The following is a 22276-nucleotide window of genomic DNA, read 5'->3' as shown; positions in this document are numbered from 1 at the left end:
CCCAGTCCTGTGGAGATGCTGCAGTTAAGCCTTCAAAGCCAAATGCTCTGGGAGCTCCTCTTCCCAAAGACAGACCCCCAGGCTGGGGAGCCTGACATGGGGCTCAGAACTCTCACTCCTGTGGGAGAACCTCTGCAATATAATTACTCTCCAGTTTGGGGGTCACCCACCCCCTCCCAGGGGTATGGGATTTGACTGTACTGTGAGTGTGCCCCTCTTACTGTCTCGTTGTGGTTTCTTCTTTATGTCTTTGGTTATAGAATATCTTTTTTGGTAGGTTCTTATCTTTTTTTTTTATCGATGGCTGTTCAGCAGTTAGTTGTGATTTTGGTGTGCTCACGAGAGGAGGTGAACTCAAGGTCCTTCTACTCCGCCATCTTGTCCCAGGAACCGAGGAAATTTTAATCCAGGGTCATTGTGCTCTCCAGGAGATCGACCATGTCCCCACAGTGAGTATCAGAGAAAAATCCCCTTATGCCTCCAGCAGGAGAGAAAAGGAACCACTCCTGAGATCTGCGTGCTAAATGTGGACACAGTGGGCAGAGAGATGATTGGCATCAAACGTTCCTGAGTGTTAGCTGCTGCTCGTACCCTCCCACGTCCGTAAGTGTGGGTGGTGTCAACTCTGTGGGTTGCCTGGCGATCCGTTGTGTGACTTGCTGAAATGTCACTCCATGAATGGTCTGATTCTTCATTACGTTGCATCTTGTGCTCAGCACATGTGCGCAGGGATCGCCCTTGGATAAATTCCTAGCAGTAGAAATGTACAACTAAAGGATAATTTAAATGTTCTGAAATTTTTGAACTTTTAATATTACCAGAGTACTCCCAGAAAGTTAACCTACCACCTGGAACACCACCTGCCTTTCCCTTTCTCATCGGAGCTGGAGACGGCACCTCGTTTCACTTCCATTCCTTTGATTACTCTGAAACTGAACATCTTTTATACTTATATTCATGCTTCTACTTTTGTGACTTTGAGTGTACATCTTCTTCATATGACTAAGTGTTTTTAATACACAGTATATTCACTCCTCTGTCACATTTTGTGGTCTTTTTAAACCTACTTGTCAGTTGTCTTTTGGTTTTGTTGATGGTAGGTAGGGGGTCTACAGAAGTGAAAAAATCTTATGTGGTGATATACACCTGTCTTTTTCTTTTTGCTGTTTGTTGTGAAATTGAGTCCTGGCTTCCCCACTGGAGGTGACACAGCTGGCCCCCCATCCCTGTCTGTGAGAGGGTGTCATGCTGTGCCCTCGCTGAAGGACAGCACTGCACTTGGCACCTTGCACATGCATGGTTCAATTCCATTTATGGTTCCTGCCTTTGCTCTGGTACTGAGGTTACTTAAAAAATATTCACCTGTTTTTATTTCTAGTACTTACATGGTTTGTTTTACATTTAGAACAATTCATCGTGAATTATTTTTGGCGTAAGGCACATGTAGAGTTTGCTACAGTCAGCACGGCCTCCCTCCGCTAAGCCAGCCTGAATGTTGCTTCTTTAAAGATAAGCAAGGGGAGACGTTTCAGGACACCGGCCACCGTCACCGTGCACTTCCTCCTGCCCCTCCTCGACGCCATCCTGGGTTTCTGTTCCAGCCTGTTAGTGGGTGACTTGGTTCAACATGGCTGTTTGGTTCTAGGGGCGGTGACCGTGGAGGTTCTGATTGGAAGAAGGTAAGGGGGGCTGGCGGTTGGAGTTTCCCCATTTGTAATTTTGCTGAGGACAAAAATGATCAGCTGTTCAAGGGGCCGTTACCTTTGTAACTTCCTTACAGGCTGTTCTAACGGGTCTCCCCTGTTTTTTAAAAATTTTTTATTGATGTATGGTTGATTCACAATGTTGTGTTAGTTTCTGGTATACAGCAAAGTGATTCAGTCATATATGTGTATACATATTTTCCATTATAGATTTTTACAAGTTACTGAATATAGTTCACTGTGGTATACAGTAGGACCTTGTTGTTTATTTTATATATAGTAATGTGTATATGTTAATACCAAACTCCTAATTTATCCCTCTCCCCCCTTCCCCTATGATAACCATGAGTTTTCTATGTCTGTGAGTCTGTTTCTGTTTTGTAAATACGTTCCTTTGTATCATATTGTAGATTGCACACGTAAGTGATATCGTATGATATTTGTCTTTCTCTGACTTACTTCACTCAGTATGACAACCTCTGGGTCCCTCCATGTTGCTGCAGACGGCATTAGTTCTTTTTTATGGCCGAGTAGTGTTCCTTTGTGTGTATATATGTGCCACATCTTCTCTATCCGTTCCTCTGTCTATGGACACTCGGGTTGCCTCCATGTCCTGGCTACTGTGAATAGTGCTGCTGTGAACATTGGGGTGCGTGTGTCCTTTTGAATTAGCATTTTCTCCAGATACACGCCCAGGAGTGGGACTACTGGATGATGTGGTAACTCCATTTTTAGTTGAGGGACCCCCCACACCGTGTCCACAGTGCCAGGTTCCATTCCCCTGAGCCCCTTCCTGAAACAGCAAACAGCAAGTTGGAACCGTTTTTGAAGTTTTCTTGCAAGATCCTCCTCAGCCTGATGTGTTCCTGTGCTGCTGTCACAAGGTGGACCTTTGAGCACAGGGTGACCCCTTAGTCACACGGCAGAGCTTCCGGCGTTGCCGTCTTTTCTGGCCTGGGGAGTGCCAGGAGCCTGGGCCAGTAGAAGGGCCTGGCCTCAGGTCTGGACATCCTGTTGTGCTCTGGGCGTGGGCCCTTCCAGGACCAGCACCTTCGAGCAAGCCCTTGTGGAACTCTCCACTTGCAGATGGACAAACTCTTCCCCCGCCTCCCCCCTGCCCCAGTGTCTTCCCTTACAAGCCTCTATGAAGAGTTGATTTTTCAGGAAGTTGTAGTGCAGGTGCTGCTCTGCAGTGTATGAGACCCTAGTCCAGAAGCAAAAGGTTCCCTGGAAGGGGACAGCTCAGGGCGCCTGACCTGCCCCGCATGCTCATGAGCGTTGCCCAGAGGGAGGGCAGAGCTGCCTCACAGGTATGATGATTACCTTTACACTTTCAAATGTACCTTCCTCTCAGAGGCCCTTTCCAAAAGTAGAAAGTAATTAGTGGATAAAATCCAGTATTTGAGAACAGGAAGGAAAATAGAAATGAAAGTGAAATCTCTGAGCAGCGTATGTCAACCCAAAAGCTCTTTCATTCCCACGAGCACGAAGCAGCACAGGCACCAGCAGGAGCAGAAGTGACTGGAGAGATGGAAACTTCTATTTAGCACACTCCATGCTCCCACAGGATTCTGGAAGCAGAACAGCACTGGCCAGAACTGACGGTCTGGTGCCCTGCTTACACTGACCGTGGGCAGTGACACCAGCACAGCAGATGTCAGCCTACAACATGTCTGGAAGCCAAATGTTGACTTTTAGGCGGAGAGTGCAGGTGGGGTCTGTGCCGTGCTCTGAACTGCAGCAGGGCCCTGTGAGTGGGCCTACACAGGCGCCCCCTGCCCCCAGCCTCAAGTTACAACTCTATCCTGTGCTGCCCAGGGGAGAATGTCCCTCCCCAGTCTATGATGAGATTTGGCAAACAGGTAATAACTTTGTCTTCTTTTTATTACAGCTATCACTACCCAAGCTCCGACACAGATTCCTGAGAGGGTGGGAACAGAATATCTGCACTCCAAATCCCTCCTCAGACCCCTTTTGTGCCTCAGCACTACTTTGCAATGACTCCTTCCTGCACCAGGCTTCCAGTGGGCCTTTTCAGGCAGTCCAGGCAGGTCTGCATTCAATTATAAATCTTTATGGTGCTGTCATTCTCTGTTGTACCATTTAACAGACAAAAAAAAGCCAGGTTGGAGAGGACAGGGAAGCGTGCTTGTTTTCAGAGCGAGGAAGAACATAGCTGCATTTGAGAGATGGATGTAGAGGGATATGGCAGTTCATCACTTCCTCCCTGCTGCTCGCCCTGCCCTTGGCTTCTGTGGTTTTCCCTTCCTGGTCTCTCACTCTACCTCTTCACTCTGATTGGCTTGTTGTCCTCCACCCACCACTAACACTGTGGTGGTCCCTAGGTTTCTGTCCATAACTTCCTCATATAGAATAAATTATCACTCAATTGCTAATGACTCCCAAATTTCCAGATCCATCTAAACACCCAACCATATCCCAGTCATTCTACTTGAGTGTCTCGGTGTCTCAAACATAGCATGTCAACACTGAACTCACGCATTCCCCCCCTCTAAGCTGGCTGAGCTCTCCTCTGATAACTGATTTCACCTTCTACCCTGGGGTCACCTTCCCTCCCCTCTACATCCCATCAGCCACTAAGATCGTATCTCTTCAACCCATTCCGTAATTTCTATCCACACACTCACAGCCCTGGTCCACATCCACATTCCCTCTCATCTGGACCACCTCCCCATAGCTTTCTTATTCCTCCTTCAAGGCCCATCTCAGGCATGCCCTTTTCTATGGCGATTTCTCTCCACAAAATGAGCTGGCACTTAAAAAAAAAATTCCCTCAATCAGCCTTGAATATATGCATATTATGTTATGCATATCTCATTCATCATGTTACTTACCTTTTACTTTGTCCAGCATGTTACTTTGAGTTACAACAGCAAGTGCAATGCCTGTCACACAGGAGCTATTCAAAAAAGTTCCCCGAATGAAAAGATTGTTTTTTGATGTTCAGTTGAAATCTTATTTCAGCACTAGACTATTGCTTTTCTCTCTATATAATCAGTTATTCTAAACACATTATAAGGAGCCAAATTCAACAGGCTCAAGGGAAAAGGCAAACTTAATAGTGTAGTGTGGCAAACACCAGGACCGTGGTTTTCTCTTGGGGGTGAGCAGGCAGGTCTCTGAGGAATGTTAGGCATTACAGAGGGTTCAGACAATATTTCTGTTGATCTGGATGATAGTTACATGGTGATCTACTTTATAGTTAACTGGCAACATTATAAAAACACTGTATTGGGACCAACCTCACACACCAGTGGGCAGGCACAAAAATTCTGCAGGCCAAAACACAGTGGCACAATATATTTAAAGTGATAAAAGGGAAAAACCTACAACCAATAATCATCTACCCAGCAAAGCTTTCATTCTGATTGATGGAGAGATCAAAAGTTTTACAGACAAGCAAGAGCTAAAAGAAGTTAGCTCCAAAAAACCAGCTTTACAAGAAATATTAAAGGAACTTCCCTAAGCAGAAAAGAAAAGGCCATTACTAGAAACATGAGAATCAGGAAAGGAAAAAGCTCATTGCTAAAGAAAGATAAATATACAGTAAAGGTAGTAAATTAACCATGTACAAAGCTAGTAGAAGGTTAAAAGAAAAAGTAGTAAAATGATCGACATCCTCTTTAAGTAGTTAATAGATACACAAAGCTGTAAAATATGACATAAAAACCAGTAAGTGTTGAGGCAGGGGAGCAAAAATGAAGGGTTGTTAAAATGCATTTGATGTTAAGAGATTAGCAACTTAAAATAATCATTATATATACATATGTGTATGTATCTATAGAGAGAGCTATACATAAACCTCATGGTAACTACAAGCCAAAAGTCAATAATGGATGCACATGCAAAAAAGAGAACGGAATCCAAATGTAACTCTGAAGATAGTCATCAAATCAGAAGGGAAGAGAACAAAAGAAGGAACAAAAAAGTACAAAAACAACCCCCAATTAACAAAACAGCAATAAGTACACATCTATCAATAATTACTTTAAATGTAAATGAGCTAAATGCTCCAATGAAAAGACACAGGGTAGCTGAATGGATAGAAAAACAAGACCCATATATATGATGCCTACCAGACTCACTTCTGATCTAAAGACACACAGACAGAAAGGGGATGGAAAAACGTACTCCCTGCAAATGGAAATCACAACAAAGTTGGGGTAGCAATATTATATTAGACCAAAAACAAAAAAACAAAAAACAAAAAAACCCACCTTTAAAACAAAGACTATATAACAAGAGACAAAGAAGGACATTATATAATGACCAAGCAATCAAGAAGATATAACAATTATAAATACATATGCACCCCACATAGGAGTACCTAAAGACATAAAGCATATAGTAACAGATAAAAAGGTACAAATTGTCAGTAACACAGTAATAGTAGAGGACTTTTAACACCCCACCTACATCAATGGACAGGTCATCCAGAAAGAAAATCAATAAGAAAACACTGTGGCCTTAAATGACAAATTAGACCAGATGGACTTAATATATATAGAACATTCCATCCAAGAGAAAGGAGAATGCATTCTTTCCAAGTGCACATCGAACATTTTTCAGGATAGATCACACGCTAGGCAATAAAGCCTCAGCGTGTTTAAGAAAATTGAAATCATCAAACATCTTTTTCGACCACAATGCTACCAAACTAGAAATCAACTACAAGAAAAAAACTGGAAGAAACACAAACATGTGGAAGCTAAACAATATGCTACTAAACCAATGGATCACTGAAGAAATCAAAGAGGAAATCAAAACATACCTGAAGACAAAAGAAAAACACAATGATCCAAAATCTAGGGGACCCAGCAAAAGGAGTTCTAAGAAGTTTACAGCAATAGCTTAAAAAAAAAATCCCAACAAACAAAAGCCCAGGAGCAGATGGCTTCACAGGTAAATTCTACCAAACATTTAGAGAAGAGCCAACACTTATCCTTCTCAAACTATTCCAAAATATTGTAAAGGAAGGAATGCTTCCAAACTCATTTTAGGAGGCCAGCATCACCCTGATGCCATAAGCAGACAAAGATATCACAAAAAAGAAAATTATAGGCCAATATCACTGATTAACAGAGATATAAAAATCCTCAACAAAATATTAGCAAATTGAATTCAACAATACATTAAAAAGATCATACAACATGATCAACTGGGTTTAATCTCCAGGAGGCAAGGATGGTTCATTATCTGCAAATCAACCAATGTGATATACCACATTAACAAACTGAAGAATAAAAATCATATAATCAAAAAACAAAACAACAAAAACAAAAAAAAATCACATGATCATCTCAATACATGCAGAAAAAGCTTTTAACAAAATTCAACAACGATTTATAACTCTCCAGAAAGTGGCTATAGAGGGAACATACCTCAACATAATAAAGGCCATATTTGATAAGCCCACAGCTAACATCACACTCAACAGTGAAAAGCTAAAAACATTTCCTCTAAGATCAGAAACAAGAATGCCCACTCGCCACTTTTATTCAAAATAGTGTTGGAAGTCTTAGCCACAGAAATCAGACAAGAAACAGAAATAAAAGAAGATTAAATTGGAAAGGAAGAAATAAAACTGTCCCTATTTGCAGATGACATGATACTATACATAGAAAATCCTAAAGACACCACCAAAAAACTACTAGAGTTCATCAATGAATTCAGTAAAGTTGCAGGGTACAAAATTAATGTACAGGAATATGTTGCATTTCTATACACTAACAATGAACTTTCAGAATGAGAAATTGGGAAAACAACCCCATTTACCACTGCATCAAAAAGAATAAAATACCTAACAATAAATCTAACTAAGGAGATCAAAGACCTTTACTCGGAAAACTGTGAGACAGTGATGAAAAAATTGAAGATGACAGATGGAATGATACATTGTACCATGTTCACGGACTGGAAGAATCAGTGTTGTTAAAATGACATTACCCTAGGCAATCTACAGATTCAGTGGAATCCTTATCAAGATACCAATGGCATTTTTCAAAGAAACACAACAAATAATTCTAAACTTTGTATGGAAACACAAAGACCCCAAATAGCCAAAACAATCTTCAGAAAGAAGAACAGAGCTGGAGCTATCATACTCCGTGACTTCAGACTACATCATCAAACCAGTATGGTACTGGCACAAAAATAGACACTTAGCACAGTGGAATAGAATAGACAGCCCAGAAATAAACCCACACACTTATGGTCAATTAACCTATGACAGAGGAGGCAAGAATATACAAATGGGGAAAAGACAGTCTCTTCAATAAGTGGTGCTAGGAAAACTGGACAGCAACATGTAAAAGAATGAAATTAGAACATTTTCTCTCACCATATACAAAAATAAACTCAAAATAGATTAGAGACCTAAGTGTAAGACTGGAAACCATAAAAAAAATCCTAGAAGGAAACATAGAACACTTTGATAAATTGTAGCAATTTTTTAGATCTGTCTCATAAGGCAAAGGAAACAAAAGCAAAAATAAACAAATGGGATCTAATTAAACTTAAAAGCTTTTGTAGAGCAAAGGAAACCACTGACAGAATGAAAAGACAACCTACTGAATGAGAGAAAATATTTGAAAATGATAAGACCAATAAGGGGTTGATATCTAAAATATATAAAGAGCTCATACAACTCAATATCAAAAAAAAAAACTGATTTAAAAATGGGCAGAAAACCTGAAAAGATATTTTTCCAAAGACAACATACAGATGGCCAACAGGCATATGTTATATTAGTAATATGACATTAGTAATGTCATATTAGTAATATGACATTAGTAATGTCATATTAGTAATATGACATTACTAATATCACTAATCATCAGAGAAATGCAAATCAAAACCACAATATCACCTCACACCTGTCAAAATGGCTATCATCAAAAAGAACACCAATAACAAATGTTGGTGAGGAGGTGGAAAAAAGGGAGCCCATGTACTCTGTTGGTGGGAATGTAAATTGGTGCAGTCACTATGGAAACAGTATGGAGATTCCTCAAAAAACTAAAACTAGAACTACTGTATGAGCCAGTAATTCTGCTCCTGGGTATATAGCCAAAGAAAATGAAAACACTAATTTGAAAAGATTAATGTGCCCCAATGTTCACAGCAGCATTATTTACAATAGCCAATGTATGGAAGCAACCTAAGTGTCCGTCAACAGATATGTGGATAAAGAAGACGTGGTGTGTATATATATATGTACACACACACACACACACACACACACACACACACACACTAGACTACTACTCAGCCATAAAAAAGAATGAAACTTTGCCATTTGCAACAATGTAGACAGACCTGGAGGGCATTATGCTTACTGAAATAAGACAAAGACAAAAACTATTTATCACTTATATCTGTACTCTAAAAAATAAAACAAGTGAATATAACAAAACAACCAGACTCACAGATATAATAGAGAACAAATTAGTGGTTACTAGAGGGAAGGGGGGAGGGGCAAGACAGGGGTACAGGATTAAGAAGTACAAACTACTATGTATAAACTACAAGAATATATTGGGGGCTTCCCTGGTGACGCAGTGGTTAAGAATCTGCCTGCCAATGCAGGGGACACGGGTTCGAGCCCTGGTCTGGGAAGATCCCACATGCCGCGGAGCCACTAAGCCCGTGCGCCACAACTACTGAGCCTGCGCTCTAGAGCCCATGTGCCGCAACTACTGAGCCCACGTGCCACAACTACTGAAGCCCACCCGCCTAGAACCCGTGCTCCGCCACAAGAGAAGCCATCACAATGAGAAGCCCGGGCACCGCAAGGAAGAGTAACCCCCGCTCACTGCAACTAGAGAAAGCCCGCGCGCAGCAGCAAAGACCCAACGCAGCCATAAATAAATAAATAAATATTTTTTAAAAAAAAAAGAATATATTGTACAGCACAGAAAATATAGCCAATATTTTATAACAACTTTAAATGGATTATAATCTATAAAAATTTTGAATCACTGTGTTGTACACTTGAAACTAATAAAACATTGTAAATCAACTATGCCTCAATGAAAAAAACAACACCCTATGTACTTTTCTGTTATATTTAACAATAAAAATTACATGTTAATCCATCATTCAATGAAAAATCTGAAAAGAAAATTTAAAAAACAATTCCACTTACAACAGAGTCAAAAGGAGTAAGATAATTAGGAATAAACCTAACCACAGACACAAAAGTCTTACATACTGAAAACTACAAAAAGTTGCTGAAAAAAATTGAAGACACCAATAAATGGAAAGAAATCCCATATGAATGGATTGGAAGAATTTATATTGTTAAGATGCCAGTACTATCCAAAGTGTACAGATTCAACATACTCCCTGTCAAAATCCCATTGGTGTTTTTTGCAGAAATAGAAAAATCCATTCTAAAATTCACATGGAATCTCAAGGGACTCTGAATAGCCAAAACAATCTTGAAAAAGAACAAAGTTGGACGTCTAGTACATCCTGATTTCAAAACTTAATAGAAAACGACAGGGCTTCCCTGGTGGCGCAGTGGTTGAGAATCTGCCTGCTAATGCAGGGGACACGGGTTCGAGCCCTGGTCTGGGAAGATCCCACATGCCGCGGAGCAGCTGGGCCCGTGAGCCACAACTACTGAGCCTGCGCATCTGGAGCCTGTGCCCCGCAACGGGAGGGGCCGCGATAGTGAAAGGCCCGTGCACCGCGATGAAGAGCGGTCCCCGCACCGCGATGAAGAGTGGCCCCCACTTGCCGCAACTAGAGAAAGCCCTCGCACGAACCGAAGACCCAGCACAGCCAAAAATAAATAAATAAATAAATAAATAAATAAATAAATAAAAGTAGCTATTAAAAAAAAATTAAAAAAAAAAAAAAAAAAGAAAACGACAGTAATCAAAACAGTGTGGCACTGGCTTAAAGACAGACACATAGTGCAGTGGAATAAAAAGGCCAGAAATAAACCCTGGTATAGATGGGCAAAATAATTTTCAACAACGTAGAAGACCATTCAATGAGGAAAGGATGATCTTCTCAGTAGTGTTGGGAAAACTGGATATCCACATGCAAAAGACTGAAACTGGACCCTTACCTTCTACATAGCAACTCAAATTGGAACAAAGACCTAAACATAAGAAGTAAAACGATACAGCTCCTAGGAGAAAACTTAGGGGAAGAGCTTTCTTGGACAGGGCAATGATTTCTTGGCTACAACACCAAAAGCACAGGCAACAAAAGTAAAAACAGATAAACTGGACTATATCAAAATTGCAAACTATGCATCAAAAGAACACAATCAACAGAGTGAAAAGAAATGGGAGAAAACATATCCAAATCATATATGTGGTAAGGAGTTAATATCATAATATACAAAGAACATCTAGAACTTAACAACAAAAGAGCAAACAACACTTTTTAAAAATGGGCAAAGAACTTGAATAGATATTTCTCCAAAGAAGATCTACAAATAGTTAACAAAGACCTGAAATGATAAAATGGTGCTCAACATCAGCAGAATTGGTGGTTACCTGGGGGTGGGAGGGAGGACAGGGTAATGGGGAGTTGTCTAATTGGTACAGAGTTTCAGTTTTGCAAGATGAGAAGAGTTCTGGTGACTGGTTGCATAACAAGCTGAATTACATAACACTATTGAACTATATACTTAAAAATGGTTAAGATGATAAATTTTTCATTATGTATATTTTATCACAACTAAAAATTAAAAATATAGGCACTAATAAAGGTATCAGAAATTATGTTGTAAATGGATTATAGACTTACATGTCAGCTAAAACTATAAAACTCTCAGATGAAAACAGGAATAAATTTCCATAAGCTTGGAAGAGGCAGTGGTTTCCTTTAGATACACCAAAAGGAAAAATTGGAATTCATCAAAATTAACAACTGTGCTCCAAAAGACAGCATCAAGAAAGTGAAGATAAACTACAAACTGGGAGAAAACATGTCAAAGGCCAATCATTTGTCTTTAAAAGGAACTTGTATACCTAATATACAAAAAAAACCCCACAAAAAATGACAATAAAAAGACAACTCAAATGAAAAATGGACAAAGGATCTGAATAGACATTTTTACAAACATATACAAATGGCCAATAAGCACATGAAAACATGCTCAATATCATTAGCCATTAGGGAAATGCCAATCAAAATCCCAATTTGATAACACTTCATACCAAATAGAAAGACTGCAGTCAAAAAGATGAAAAATATATTGAGGTGCTCCTATGTTGGGTGCATATTTATTTACAATTCTTATATCTTTTTCTTGGACTGATCCGTTGATCATTATGTAGTGTCCTTCCTTGTTTCTTGTAACAGTCTTTATTTTAAAGTCTACTTTGTTTGATATGAGTATTGCTACTTCAGCTTTCTTTTGATTTCCATTTGCATGGAATGATTTTTCCATATCCTCACTTTCAGTCTGTATGTGTCCCTAGGTCTGAAGCAGGTCTCTTGTAGACAGCATACCTATGAGTCTTGTTTTGCACCCAACATAGGAGCACATGAATATATAAGGCAAATGCTAACAAACATAAAAGGGGAAATTGACAGTAACACAGAAACAGTGGGGGACTTTAACACCCCACTTACACCAATGGACAGATCATCCAGACAGAAAATTAATAAGGAAACACAAGCCTTAAATGACACATTAGACCAGACAGACTTAATTGATATTTATAGGACATTCCATCCAAAAGCAGCAGAATACACTTTCTTCTCAAGCGCACAGGGAACATTCTCCTGGATAGATCACATCTTGAGTCACAAATCAAGCCTTGGTAAATTAAAAAAAATTGAAATCATATCAAGCATCTTTTCCAACCACATTGCTATGAGATTAGAAATCAGCTACAGGAAAAAAAACTGTAAAAAAACACAAACGTATGGAGGCTAAACAATATGTTACTATGTAACCAATGGAACACTGAAGAAATCAAAGAGGAAATCAAAAAATACCTACAAACAACAATGTAAACATGACGATCCAAAACCTATGGGATGCAGCTAAAGCAGTTCTAAGAAGGAAGTTTACAGCAATACAATCTTACTTCAAGAAACAAGAAAAATCTCAAATAACCTAACCTTATACCTAAAGCAACTACAGAAAGAAGAATAAACAAAACCCAAAGTTAGCAGAAGAAAAGAAATAAAGATCAGAGCAGAAATAAATGAAATAGAGACAAAGAAAACAATAGCAAAGATCAATGAAACTAAAAGCTAGTTCTTTGAGAAGATAAACAAAATTGATAAAACTTTAGGCAGACTCATCAAGAAAAAAAGGGAGAAACTGAAATTGAAACTGTGATTAAAAATCTTCCAACAAACAAAAGTCCAGGACTAGATGGCTTCACAGGTGAATTCTCGTAAACATTTAGAGAAGTGTTAACACCTACCCTTCTGAAACTCTTCCAAAAAATTGCAGAGGAAGAAACACTCCCAAGCTCATTCTGCAAGGCCAACATCACCCTGATACCAAAACCAGACAAAGCTATCACAAAAAAAGAAAATTACAGGCCAATACCACTGATGAACAGATGCAAAAATCCTCAACAAAATACTAGCAAACCAAATCCAACAACACATTAGAAGGATGATACAACATGATCAAGAGGGATTCATCCAGGGATGCAAGGATTTTTCAATATCTGCAAATCAGTGTGATAAACCACATCAACAAATTGAAGAATAAAAACCATATGATCACCTCAATAGATGCAGAAAAGGCTTTTGACAAAATTCAATACACACTTATGATAAAAACTCCCGAAAGTGGGCATAGAGGGAACCTACCTCAACATAATAAAGGCCATATATGACAAACCCAGAGCGAATGTCATTCTCAATGGTGAAAAACTGAAAGCACTTCCTCTAAGATCAGGAATAAGACAAGGATGTACACTCTTGCCACTTTTATTCAACATAGTTTTGGAAGTCCTAGCCACGGCTATCAGAGAAGAAAAAGGAATCCAAATTGGAAAAGAAGAAGTAAAACTGTCACTATTTGCAGATGATATGATACTGTATGCAGAAAATCCTAAAGATGCTACCAGAAAACTACTAAAGCTCATCAATGAATTTGGTAAAGTTGCAGGATACAAAATTAATACACAGAAATCTCTTGCATTCCTATATATTAACAACAAAATATCAGAAAGAGAAATCAAGGAAACAATCCCATTTACCATCTCATCAAAAAGAATAAAATAACCTAGGGCTAAACCTACCTAAGGAGGCAAAAGACCTGTACTCAGAAAACTATAAGATACTGATGAAAGAAATCAAAGATGACACAAACAGATGGAGAGATATACCATGTTCTTGGATTGGAAGGCTCAATATTGTGAAAATGACTATACTACCCAAAGCAATCCACAGATTCAATGCAATCCCTATCAAATTACCAAAGGCATTTTTCACCAAATTAGAACAAGAAATTTTACAATTTGTATGGAAACACAAAAGACCCCAAGTAGCCAAAGCAATCTTGAGAAAGAAAAGCTGAGCTGGAGCAATCAGGCTCCCTGACTTCAGACTATACTACAAAAGCTACAGTCATCAAAACAGTATGGTACTGGCACAAAAACAGAAATACTGATCAATGGAACAGGACAGAAAGCCCAGAGATAAACCCACATACCTGTGGTCACCTAATCTATGACAAAGGAGGCAAGAATACACAATGGAGAAAAAACAGTCTCTTCAGTAAGTGGTGCTGGGAAAACTGGACAGCTACATGTAAATGAATGAAATTAAAACACTCCCTAACACCATACACAAAAATAAACTCAAAATGGATTAAAGACCTTGTAAAACTCTTAGAGGAAAACATAGGCAAAACACTCTTTGACATAAATCACAGCAAGATCTTTCTTGATCCACCTCCTCGAGTAATGAAAATAAAAAACAAACAAATGGGACCTAATGAAACTTAAAAGCTTTTGCACAGCGAAGGAAACCATAAACAAAACAAAAAGACAGTCTTCAAAATGGGAGAAAATATTTGCAAACGAAGCAACCGACAAGGGATTAATCTCCAAAATATACAAACAGCTTATGCAGCTCAATAAGAAAAAAACAAACAACTCAATCAAAAAATTGGCAGAAGATCTAAATAGACATTTCTCCAAAGAAGACATACAGATGGCTAAAAAGCACATGAAAAGATGCTCAACATCACTAATTATTAGAGAAATGCAAATCAAAACTACAATGAGGTATCACCTGACACCAGTCAGAATGGCCATCATCAAAAAAATCTACAAACGATAAATGCCGGAGAGGCTATGGAGAAAAGGGAACCCCCCTACACTGTTGGTGGGAAGGTAAATTGGTACAGCCACTATGGAGAATAGTATAGAGGTTCCTTAAAAAATTAAAAATAGAGCTACTATATGATCCAGCAATCCCACTCCTGGGCATGTATCTGGAGAAAACCATAATTCAGAAAGATACATGGGGACTTCCCAACGGTTAAGAATCCACCTGCCACTGCAGGGGACACAGGTTTGAGCCATGGTCTGGGAAGATCCCACATGATGCAGAACAACTAAGCCCATGCACCACAACTACTGAGTCTGCGCTCTAGAGCCACAACTACCGAAGCCCGCATGCCTAGAGCCCTGCTCCGCAACAAGAGAAGCCACTGCAGTGAGAAGCCCGTGCACCACAACGAAGAGTAGCCCCTGCTCACCACAACTAGAGAAAGCCCGTGCACGGCAACGAAGACGCAACACAGCCATAAATAAATAAACAAAAAGATACAAGCACCCCAATATTCGTTACAGCACTATTTACAATAGCCAGGACATGGAAGCAACCTAAATGTCCATCAACAGAGGAATGGATAAAGAAGGTGTGGTACATATATACAATGGAATATTACTCAGCCATAAAAAAGAACGAAATAATGCCATCTGCAGCAAGATGGATGATCCTAGAGACTGTCATACCGAGTGAAGTAGGTCAGACAGAGAAAGACAAATATCGTATGATATGGCTTATACGTGGAATCTAAGAAAAGGGTACAAATGAACTTACCTACAAAACAGAAATAAAGTTACAGATGTAGAAAACAAGCTTATGGTTACCAGGGGGTAAGGGGGGGAGCGGGGATAAATTGGGAGATAGGGATAGACATATACACACTACTATATATAAAATACATAACTAAGAAGGACCTACTGTATAGCACAGGAAACTCTACTCAATACTCTGTAATGGCATATATGGGAAAAGAATCTAAAAAAGAGTGAGTATATGTATATGTATAACTGATTCACTTTGCTGTACACCTGAAACTAACACAACATTGTAAATCAACTATACTCCAATAAAAATTTTTTAAAATAAAATAAAATAATAAAAATTTTAAGAAGTTATAATAAAAAAACCCAAAAGGTGAAAAATAACAACTATTGGTGATATGGAGAAATTAAAATCCTCATACATTACTGGTGGGAATGTAAAATGATGTAGCCACTGTGGAAAAGTTTGGCAGTTTATCAGTTAAAGTTGGAGTTATCATACGACACAGTAATACCACTCTTAGGTATATAACCCGAAGAAATGAAACATGTCCAGATAAAACTCATTAATAAATGTTCATATCATTAGTCATAATAGCCCCAAAGTGCAAATAACCCAAAATTTCCTCAACTGATGAATGGATAAAAAAAATGTGGTATATCTATACTATGGTATATTATTCAGCAATAAAAAGCAATGAAGTATTGGACTTCCCTGGTGGCGCAGTGGTTAAGAATCCGCCTGCCATTGCAGGGGACACCTGGTTCGATTCCTGGTCCAGGAAGACCCCACATGCCGTGGAGCAACTAAGCCTGTGCGCCACAACTACTGAGCCTGCGCTCTAGAGCCCACAAGCCACAACTACTGAGCCCACGTGCCACAACTATTGAAGCCTGCGCGCTTAGAGCCCGTGCTCCGCAACAAGAGAAGCCGCCGCAGTGAGAAGCCCGCGCACCACAATGAGGAGTAGCTCCCGCTCGCCACAACTAGAGAAAGCCCGCGCGCAGCAACAAAGACCCAACGCAGCCAAAAATAAATAACATTAAAAAAGAAAAAAAAAAAAGCAATGAAGTACAGATAGATGCTACATATAGATGAAACATGAAAACATGGTGAAAGAAGCCAGTCACAAAAGGCCACATATTACATATTTCTATGTTTATGAAATGTCCAGAATAAGCAAATCTATAGACACAGAAAATGTATGAGTTGTTGCCAAGAGCTGGGGGCCGGGGGAGCGGGGCTTCTCTTTGGGGTGATGTAAATGCCCTGGAATTAGACAGTGGTGATGGCTTCATGACTAGGCTTCATGACTGTGACTATTAAAAAAAAACAAAAACACTGAATTGTATACTTTAAGGGTGAATTTTATGGTATTTGAATTTCTCCCAATGAAGCTCTCAATAAAGCTGTGACTAAGAAAAAGATAGGGTTCTATAAAATAATTTGATTTTCTTATCAAACTTAACTTTTAATAAAAGTTGTAGCACTTAAACAGGTATACAAGAGGTATTGAAAAAATCCATCATTTTCCCTTTCCCAGTTAATAATATATGCAACAGACCTCAGTGAATTTCTGCAACAAGGATCAGTGCTGATGTGGAATTCTCACAACTTTAGGTGAACCTTTAAGAAAGCAAATGAGCTACAGAATACCTTGATTGCTTTAACTCCAGTGAACTGCAGGTCTATGAAGAAGTTATGGCTCCTTCCATTATTCTTCAATACTGAAAAAAAAAAGCTGGAAACTTGGATCCATATCTGGCTCTACTATATTATATGATTGGAATAAAATTACATGATTCTAAACTTTTACAAGCATTTTATGGTTTTCAGTCTTGCCTTCTATAGTCAATACCTACTGGCTCTGAATCCTTCTTTCCTTTTAGGATAAAGCCCATCATTCATTCAGTGTGATTCTGATATGAGTTACCAAATACAGTGCATAAGACCCAGGCCTGGCCAAGATCATGGGGTCCCATCCCTTTTTCCACAGGGACTACAGGTCTAATTCAGGGGCAGGTGTTCCACAGAAGACAAGAGTCCTTTTGTAGGGTCTGATTAGTGGACCCTAGAAAAGGAGGTTATCTCTCTTCTTTTTGGGTCACAGACCTTAAGGATGTGTGTTTTTGATGGACACTGGCCTCTTTCCCATTATGTAGAGAGGGCCAGCCTAAAAACGAGGTCCGGAAACAGAGAAAAACAGTCACGAGATGGAGGCAAGGAGCCCTGGCAGCATAATCCCAGGCTCTGGATCCAGCTATGCCTGATGAGTGATATTAATGTTCTGAGGTTGTTACTTCAGTGATTCAGTGCAAGGGAAGCATTTCTTCTCCAAGGAATCAAACACAATTTATTTTAGAACTAAATAGTACAGACTGAATAAAAGAAAGTTTTATCCTAAACTTTCCAGATAGACATTTTCTCATCAGGCACCATGTTGATTTTAACAGTCCCATTAGTGGCCTTCACAATATTCAAGAAGGATGTACAAACTGTGTCATTTGGTTGAGGAGTCAAGTTTGAAAATAACAAGCTTTCCATTCTCTGTGCTTCAGAACAATTCTTAAAACACATCTACTATGTTCTTAGCTCATAACTATTCAATTAAATTTTTCTTCTAAAAATAACTTAGAGCAAGAGAAGCATTTACTTTATACATACTCATCCATTTTCTTCAGTGTTCCATGGGGAAGAAACTGCTCCAACCGAACAGATGTAACAAAAAGTATGTTTCTTATTTTGGCTTCTCTGTTTTAATGACAGAGAAAATCCTTTGTTGTTTTCATCTTGGTTTCAACATAGTAGTGTCAATATCCTTTTCTTCCCCTGAATCTTGATCTGGCATCCAACTGAAAATAAATATACAATTAAATAATACTCTGGACACCATAATTAAACACAGATTTGGTAATGGGTTGTCACTATATGAGAGAAGTAAACCAGTTTCCAGCGCACTCAAAAAGGCAATGGTCACAGCTCCCAAGGTGGGGGGGTGGGGGTGGGAAAGATGGCGTTAAAAACGAAAGTTCCTGGGCTTCCCTGGTGGCGCAGTGGTTGAGAATCTGCCTGCCAATGCAGGGGACATGGGTTCCAGCCCTGGTCTGGGAAGATCCCACATGCCGCGGAGCAACTAGGCCCGTGAGCCACAATTACTGAGCCTGCACATCTGGAGCCTGTGCTCCGCAACAAGAGAGGCCACGATAGTGAGAGGCCCTTGCACCGCAACGAAGAGCGGCACCCACTTGCTGCAACTAGAGAAAGCCCTCACACAGAAACGAAGACCCAACACAGCCAAAAATAAATAAATAAATAATTAATTAAAATAACTTAAAGAAAAACGAAAGTTCCATTTAAGGTCACAATAAGGATTTTCTTCTTGAGTCCAAATTTCATTTATCTTTTTCTCTGAAGTACACTCAGTGTATGTTGTTCTTCAAACAAACCTGACTTTCTAATTAGGTTTTGTTTGGGTTACTATTCAAGTGTTTTTTAAATCTTTAAATAGTAACTGAAAAAAGAGGAAAGAGCCTTGAACAATGTTATGTAACACAGCCACTTTGGGATTAAAAATCCTTAAATTACTACTCATACGTCAACTCTATGTTCTCTGACTTAAGCCTCACAGCGCAGCCACTTCTTAAGGGTGGTGTGGTAGTGTGGAGGGTCCTAGTCAGTAGAGAAGGCAAAACTGCATAGACAGTCAATACCACTCCCTAGAAATTCCACAGGAAGGAATTATTTTAGAGCTAAACCCTATTAATGAGGACAACACAGCCAGTGCGGGACAGACTGCTATTTCTTCATCTGAGCACTAGATAAAGTAGCTAAGAGCCACATTTTCAAAAAATAAATAAATAATCTTCAAGCATGGGAATCATGATCAGGATGATGAGAGGCTTATATTAAGAGGGAACAGCCGATTCAAACTCACCATCTCACCTTCACTCTGGGTCATACACTCACTGTTTGAAATATTAAGCAAAATTACCAGCATAATTTAAATTGTTTTGTTTCAGGTTTTTGCCAAGAGTGCATAAGTTGCATTAGTTAAGTGTGAGGCAACTCCACTATGCTGGAGGACTAACAGTGAGTCACAGTCTTAAAGAAAGGCTGCAAGAATCTCTAAGTCTGCTAAAAAGTTCCCTATACTGCTCTTTCTGGAGTCCAAAAGTATGAGTGAAGCTCTGCCTTGTACTGATATTTGAAATGGTCAGAAGCACGTTTAGTTTTTATTCAAGATGGTTACAAATTTCTGCAGAAGGTAGATAAATTGTGGAAAATTTTTACATGTTCTGATTTCTTAAAGTTCTTTGGAGATCAAAGACTGACGTTCAGGCCAGGAATTACAGGGAGTTTATTACAAATTCAATCATTACGATTAAAAAGGACAACTCATCACCTCCTACAGTAACTGTTCTTTATAACTTCTCAATTATTTAAACATGATCTGACATTCTTGAAAGATCTAAAGGCTTGCATCTTACACGGGTAACAAAACTATGTGAGAGAAGGCAAGAAAATCCTCTTTTCTTACATTAAATGACAGGAAAATATGGCAAAGAACTGTGTCACTTGAGAAAAGAAAGAGAGCATGGCTAAATTTAATCTAACTTTACACCTCCCTGGATCCGGTTAGTTAGCAAACATGCTCAAGTTCTTGTCTGGCCTCCCAGATCATAATATACTGTACTCTCTGCTTCTCCTATCAACAAAAGGGAAGGGATTTGAGTGCTGTCCCTCAACAAACAAAAGCGGGTTCAAGTCCAAGTTACTGCTGTCTTTAGAGGGATGTCCATTTTTCTGATTTCGTATTTTCTTTTCACAAAGAGAAGTCTCCTGGTTTCTATTCCAAAGATCTTTGTAGATCTTTGGAATCAAAGAACACCAGAGTAGAAACCATGAGATTTGTAATGTCCTCTTAGGCTGTCTTTCCACAATCCCTCACTCTACAAATTCAAACACAGACACCAACATCTCCTAATCACACCAACATGTAAGGCACAGTGCACGCACCGTAGACCCCACATTATGGGTCTGTGTGTAGCTGCCAAATGACCCAAATACACAGTGACCAACATCAACTGTGCCCCATCTACACTTGCCAAGACTGCACTCTCACTCTTTCAAAAATTCATGAAGTTTAGCTGCTGTGGTTAGCATAACAGCAATAACAGAACAATCAGCTGTGGGTTTGCATGAATGCTACCTCACATTAATTCACTGGGTAAGAAAAAATACATCCTTTTTTCCAAGTGATATCACTGCAACCTATTTATAATTACTAAGTCACTCACATATTTAACTCCACAGAGCTAATTTTTAGCATAAGCTTTTAAAAATCTTTAGCTACTTACCACTGATCTTTTACACTCAAAAAATGAGTATTTCAAAGCTTTGCAGTTTCCTTCCTTCAGACACTGCCGAGGGGATTTTCCTTCCTACGACACATAAAACAATATAAATACCTGAGAAATTTTCTCACAAAGTACAAAATAACTGTCCTTCTGGAAATAGTTCTTTTTTAAAAAGTTAAGGAAAAGCAGAAAACAGTAACTTATATAAGAAATAATTAATAATTCATTTTGACTGTTGGTACTTAAGAAGAAAAGGATAGAATGAAAAAATGTGTAAAATAATTTTGGGGCACTTTAAGGGTGCCCTTGAATTTTTGAAAACACTGGTTTCCATGGGATACTTTAAAATGTTTATATAAAAATCTAGAAACTGCTATCTTCAGCTCCTTATGTGTAAGAAAGGGAAAGAGTAAAGGTGAAAAGTAATAATGGGGTTTCTTCAGGGTTTTAAAAACGTTTACACTCAAGAAGTCCTAAAGACAGAGAAGAAAGTAGTGTGTGTGACAGAGAGAGAGAGGGAGGAAGTGGGGGGGGGGGAGGGAGGGGGAGAGAGAGAGGGAGAGGGAGGGGGAGAGAGAGGAAGGGAGGAAGGGGGGAGAGGGAGGGAGAGATGGAAAGAGGAAGGGGGGAGAGAGAGGAGTAGGGAGAGAGGAGAGAGAGAAAGTGGGGAGAGGGAGGGGGAGGGAGAGAGGGAGAAAGGGGGGAGAGGGAGAGAGAGGGAGAAAGGGGGGAGAGAGGGAGGAAGGGGGGAGAGGGAGGAGGGGGGAGAGAGGGAGGGAGAGAGAGAGGAAGGGGAGAAGGAGGGGGAGAGAGAGGGAGGGAGGGAGGAAGGGGGGAGAGGGAGGGAGAGATGGAAAGAGGAAGGGAGGGAGAGAGAGGGGGAGGAAAGGGGGAGAGAGAGAGAGAGGGAGAGAGAGAGGGAGAGAGAGAAAGTGGGGAGAGGGAGGGAGGGAGAGAGAGAGAGGGAGGAAGGAGGGAGAGAGAAAGGGAGGAAGGGGGAGGGAGGGAGGGAGAGAGAAAGGGAGGAAGGGGGAGGGAGGGAGGGAGAGAGAGAAAGGGAGAGAGAGGAAGGGGGAGAGGGAGAGAGGGGGAGAGAGAGGGAGGAAGGGGGAGAGAGAGAGAGGGAGAGAGAGGAAGGGGGAGAGGGAGGGAGAGAGA

General features: G+C 39.8%; 1 protein-coding gene and 1 long non-coding RNA gene across 4 annotated transcripts in view; one reads left to right on the top strand and one right to left on the bottom strand.

The window, feature by feature from the left end:
* LOC132377236 (cytochrome c oxidase assembly factor 5) overlaps positions 1 to 22276 on the bottom strand; it is a 34580-nt gene that overhangs the window by 7010 nt on the left and 5294 nt on the right. Inside the window, exons 2-4 of one of the 3 annotated variants that reach the window (XR_009506587.1) lie at positions 21119 to 21202; positions 18426 to 18613; positions 17242 to 17488 (exon numbers count right to left, since the gene is read on the bottom strand). Coding sequence is in view for 1 of the 3 variants with exons in the window: in XM_059943403.1 (XP_059799386.1) it covers positions 18572 to 18613; positions 21119 to 21202 (126 nt within the window). In the remaining 2 variants the exon portion in view is untranslated. Of the gene's footprint in view, positions 1 to 17241; positions 17489 to 18087; positions 18614 to 21118; positions 21203 to 22276 lie in introns of those variants that run through there. The other 2 variants (XR_009506586.1, XM_059943403.1) reach the window with 2 other exon arrangements.
* On the top strand, positions 19 to 17544 carry LOC132377237 (uncharacterized). Its single transcript, XR_009506588.1, has 4 exons — positions 19 to 603; positions 1406 to 1679; positions 3595 to 3754; positions 17305 to 17544. It is a non-coding gene; the product is annotated as an uncharacterized LOC132377237 (long non-coding RNA).

This window comes from Balaenoptera ricei, chromosome 13, assembly GCF_028023285.1.
Source record: "Balaenoptera ricei isolate mBalRic1 chromosome 13, mBalRic1.hap2, whole genome shotgun sequence".
NCBI classification, from domain to species: Eukaryota; Metazoa; Chordata; class Mammalia; order Artiodactyla; family Balaenopteridae; genus Balaenoptera; species Balaenoptera ricei.
The sequence above is the reverse complement of the archived record's forward strand: the minus strand, read 5'-3'. Positions and strand labels throughout refer to the sequence as shown.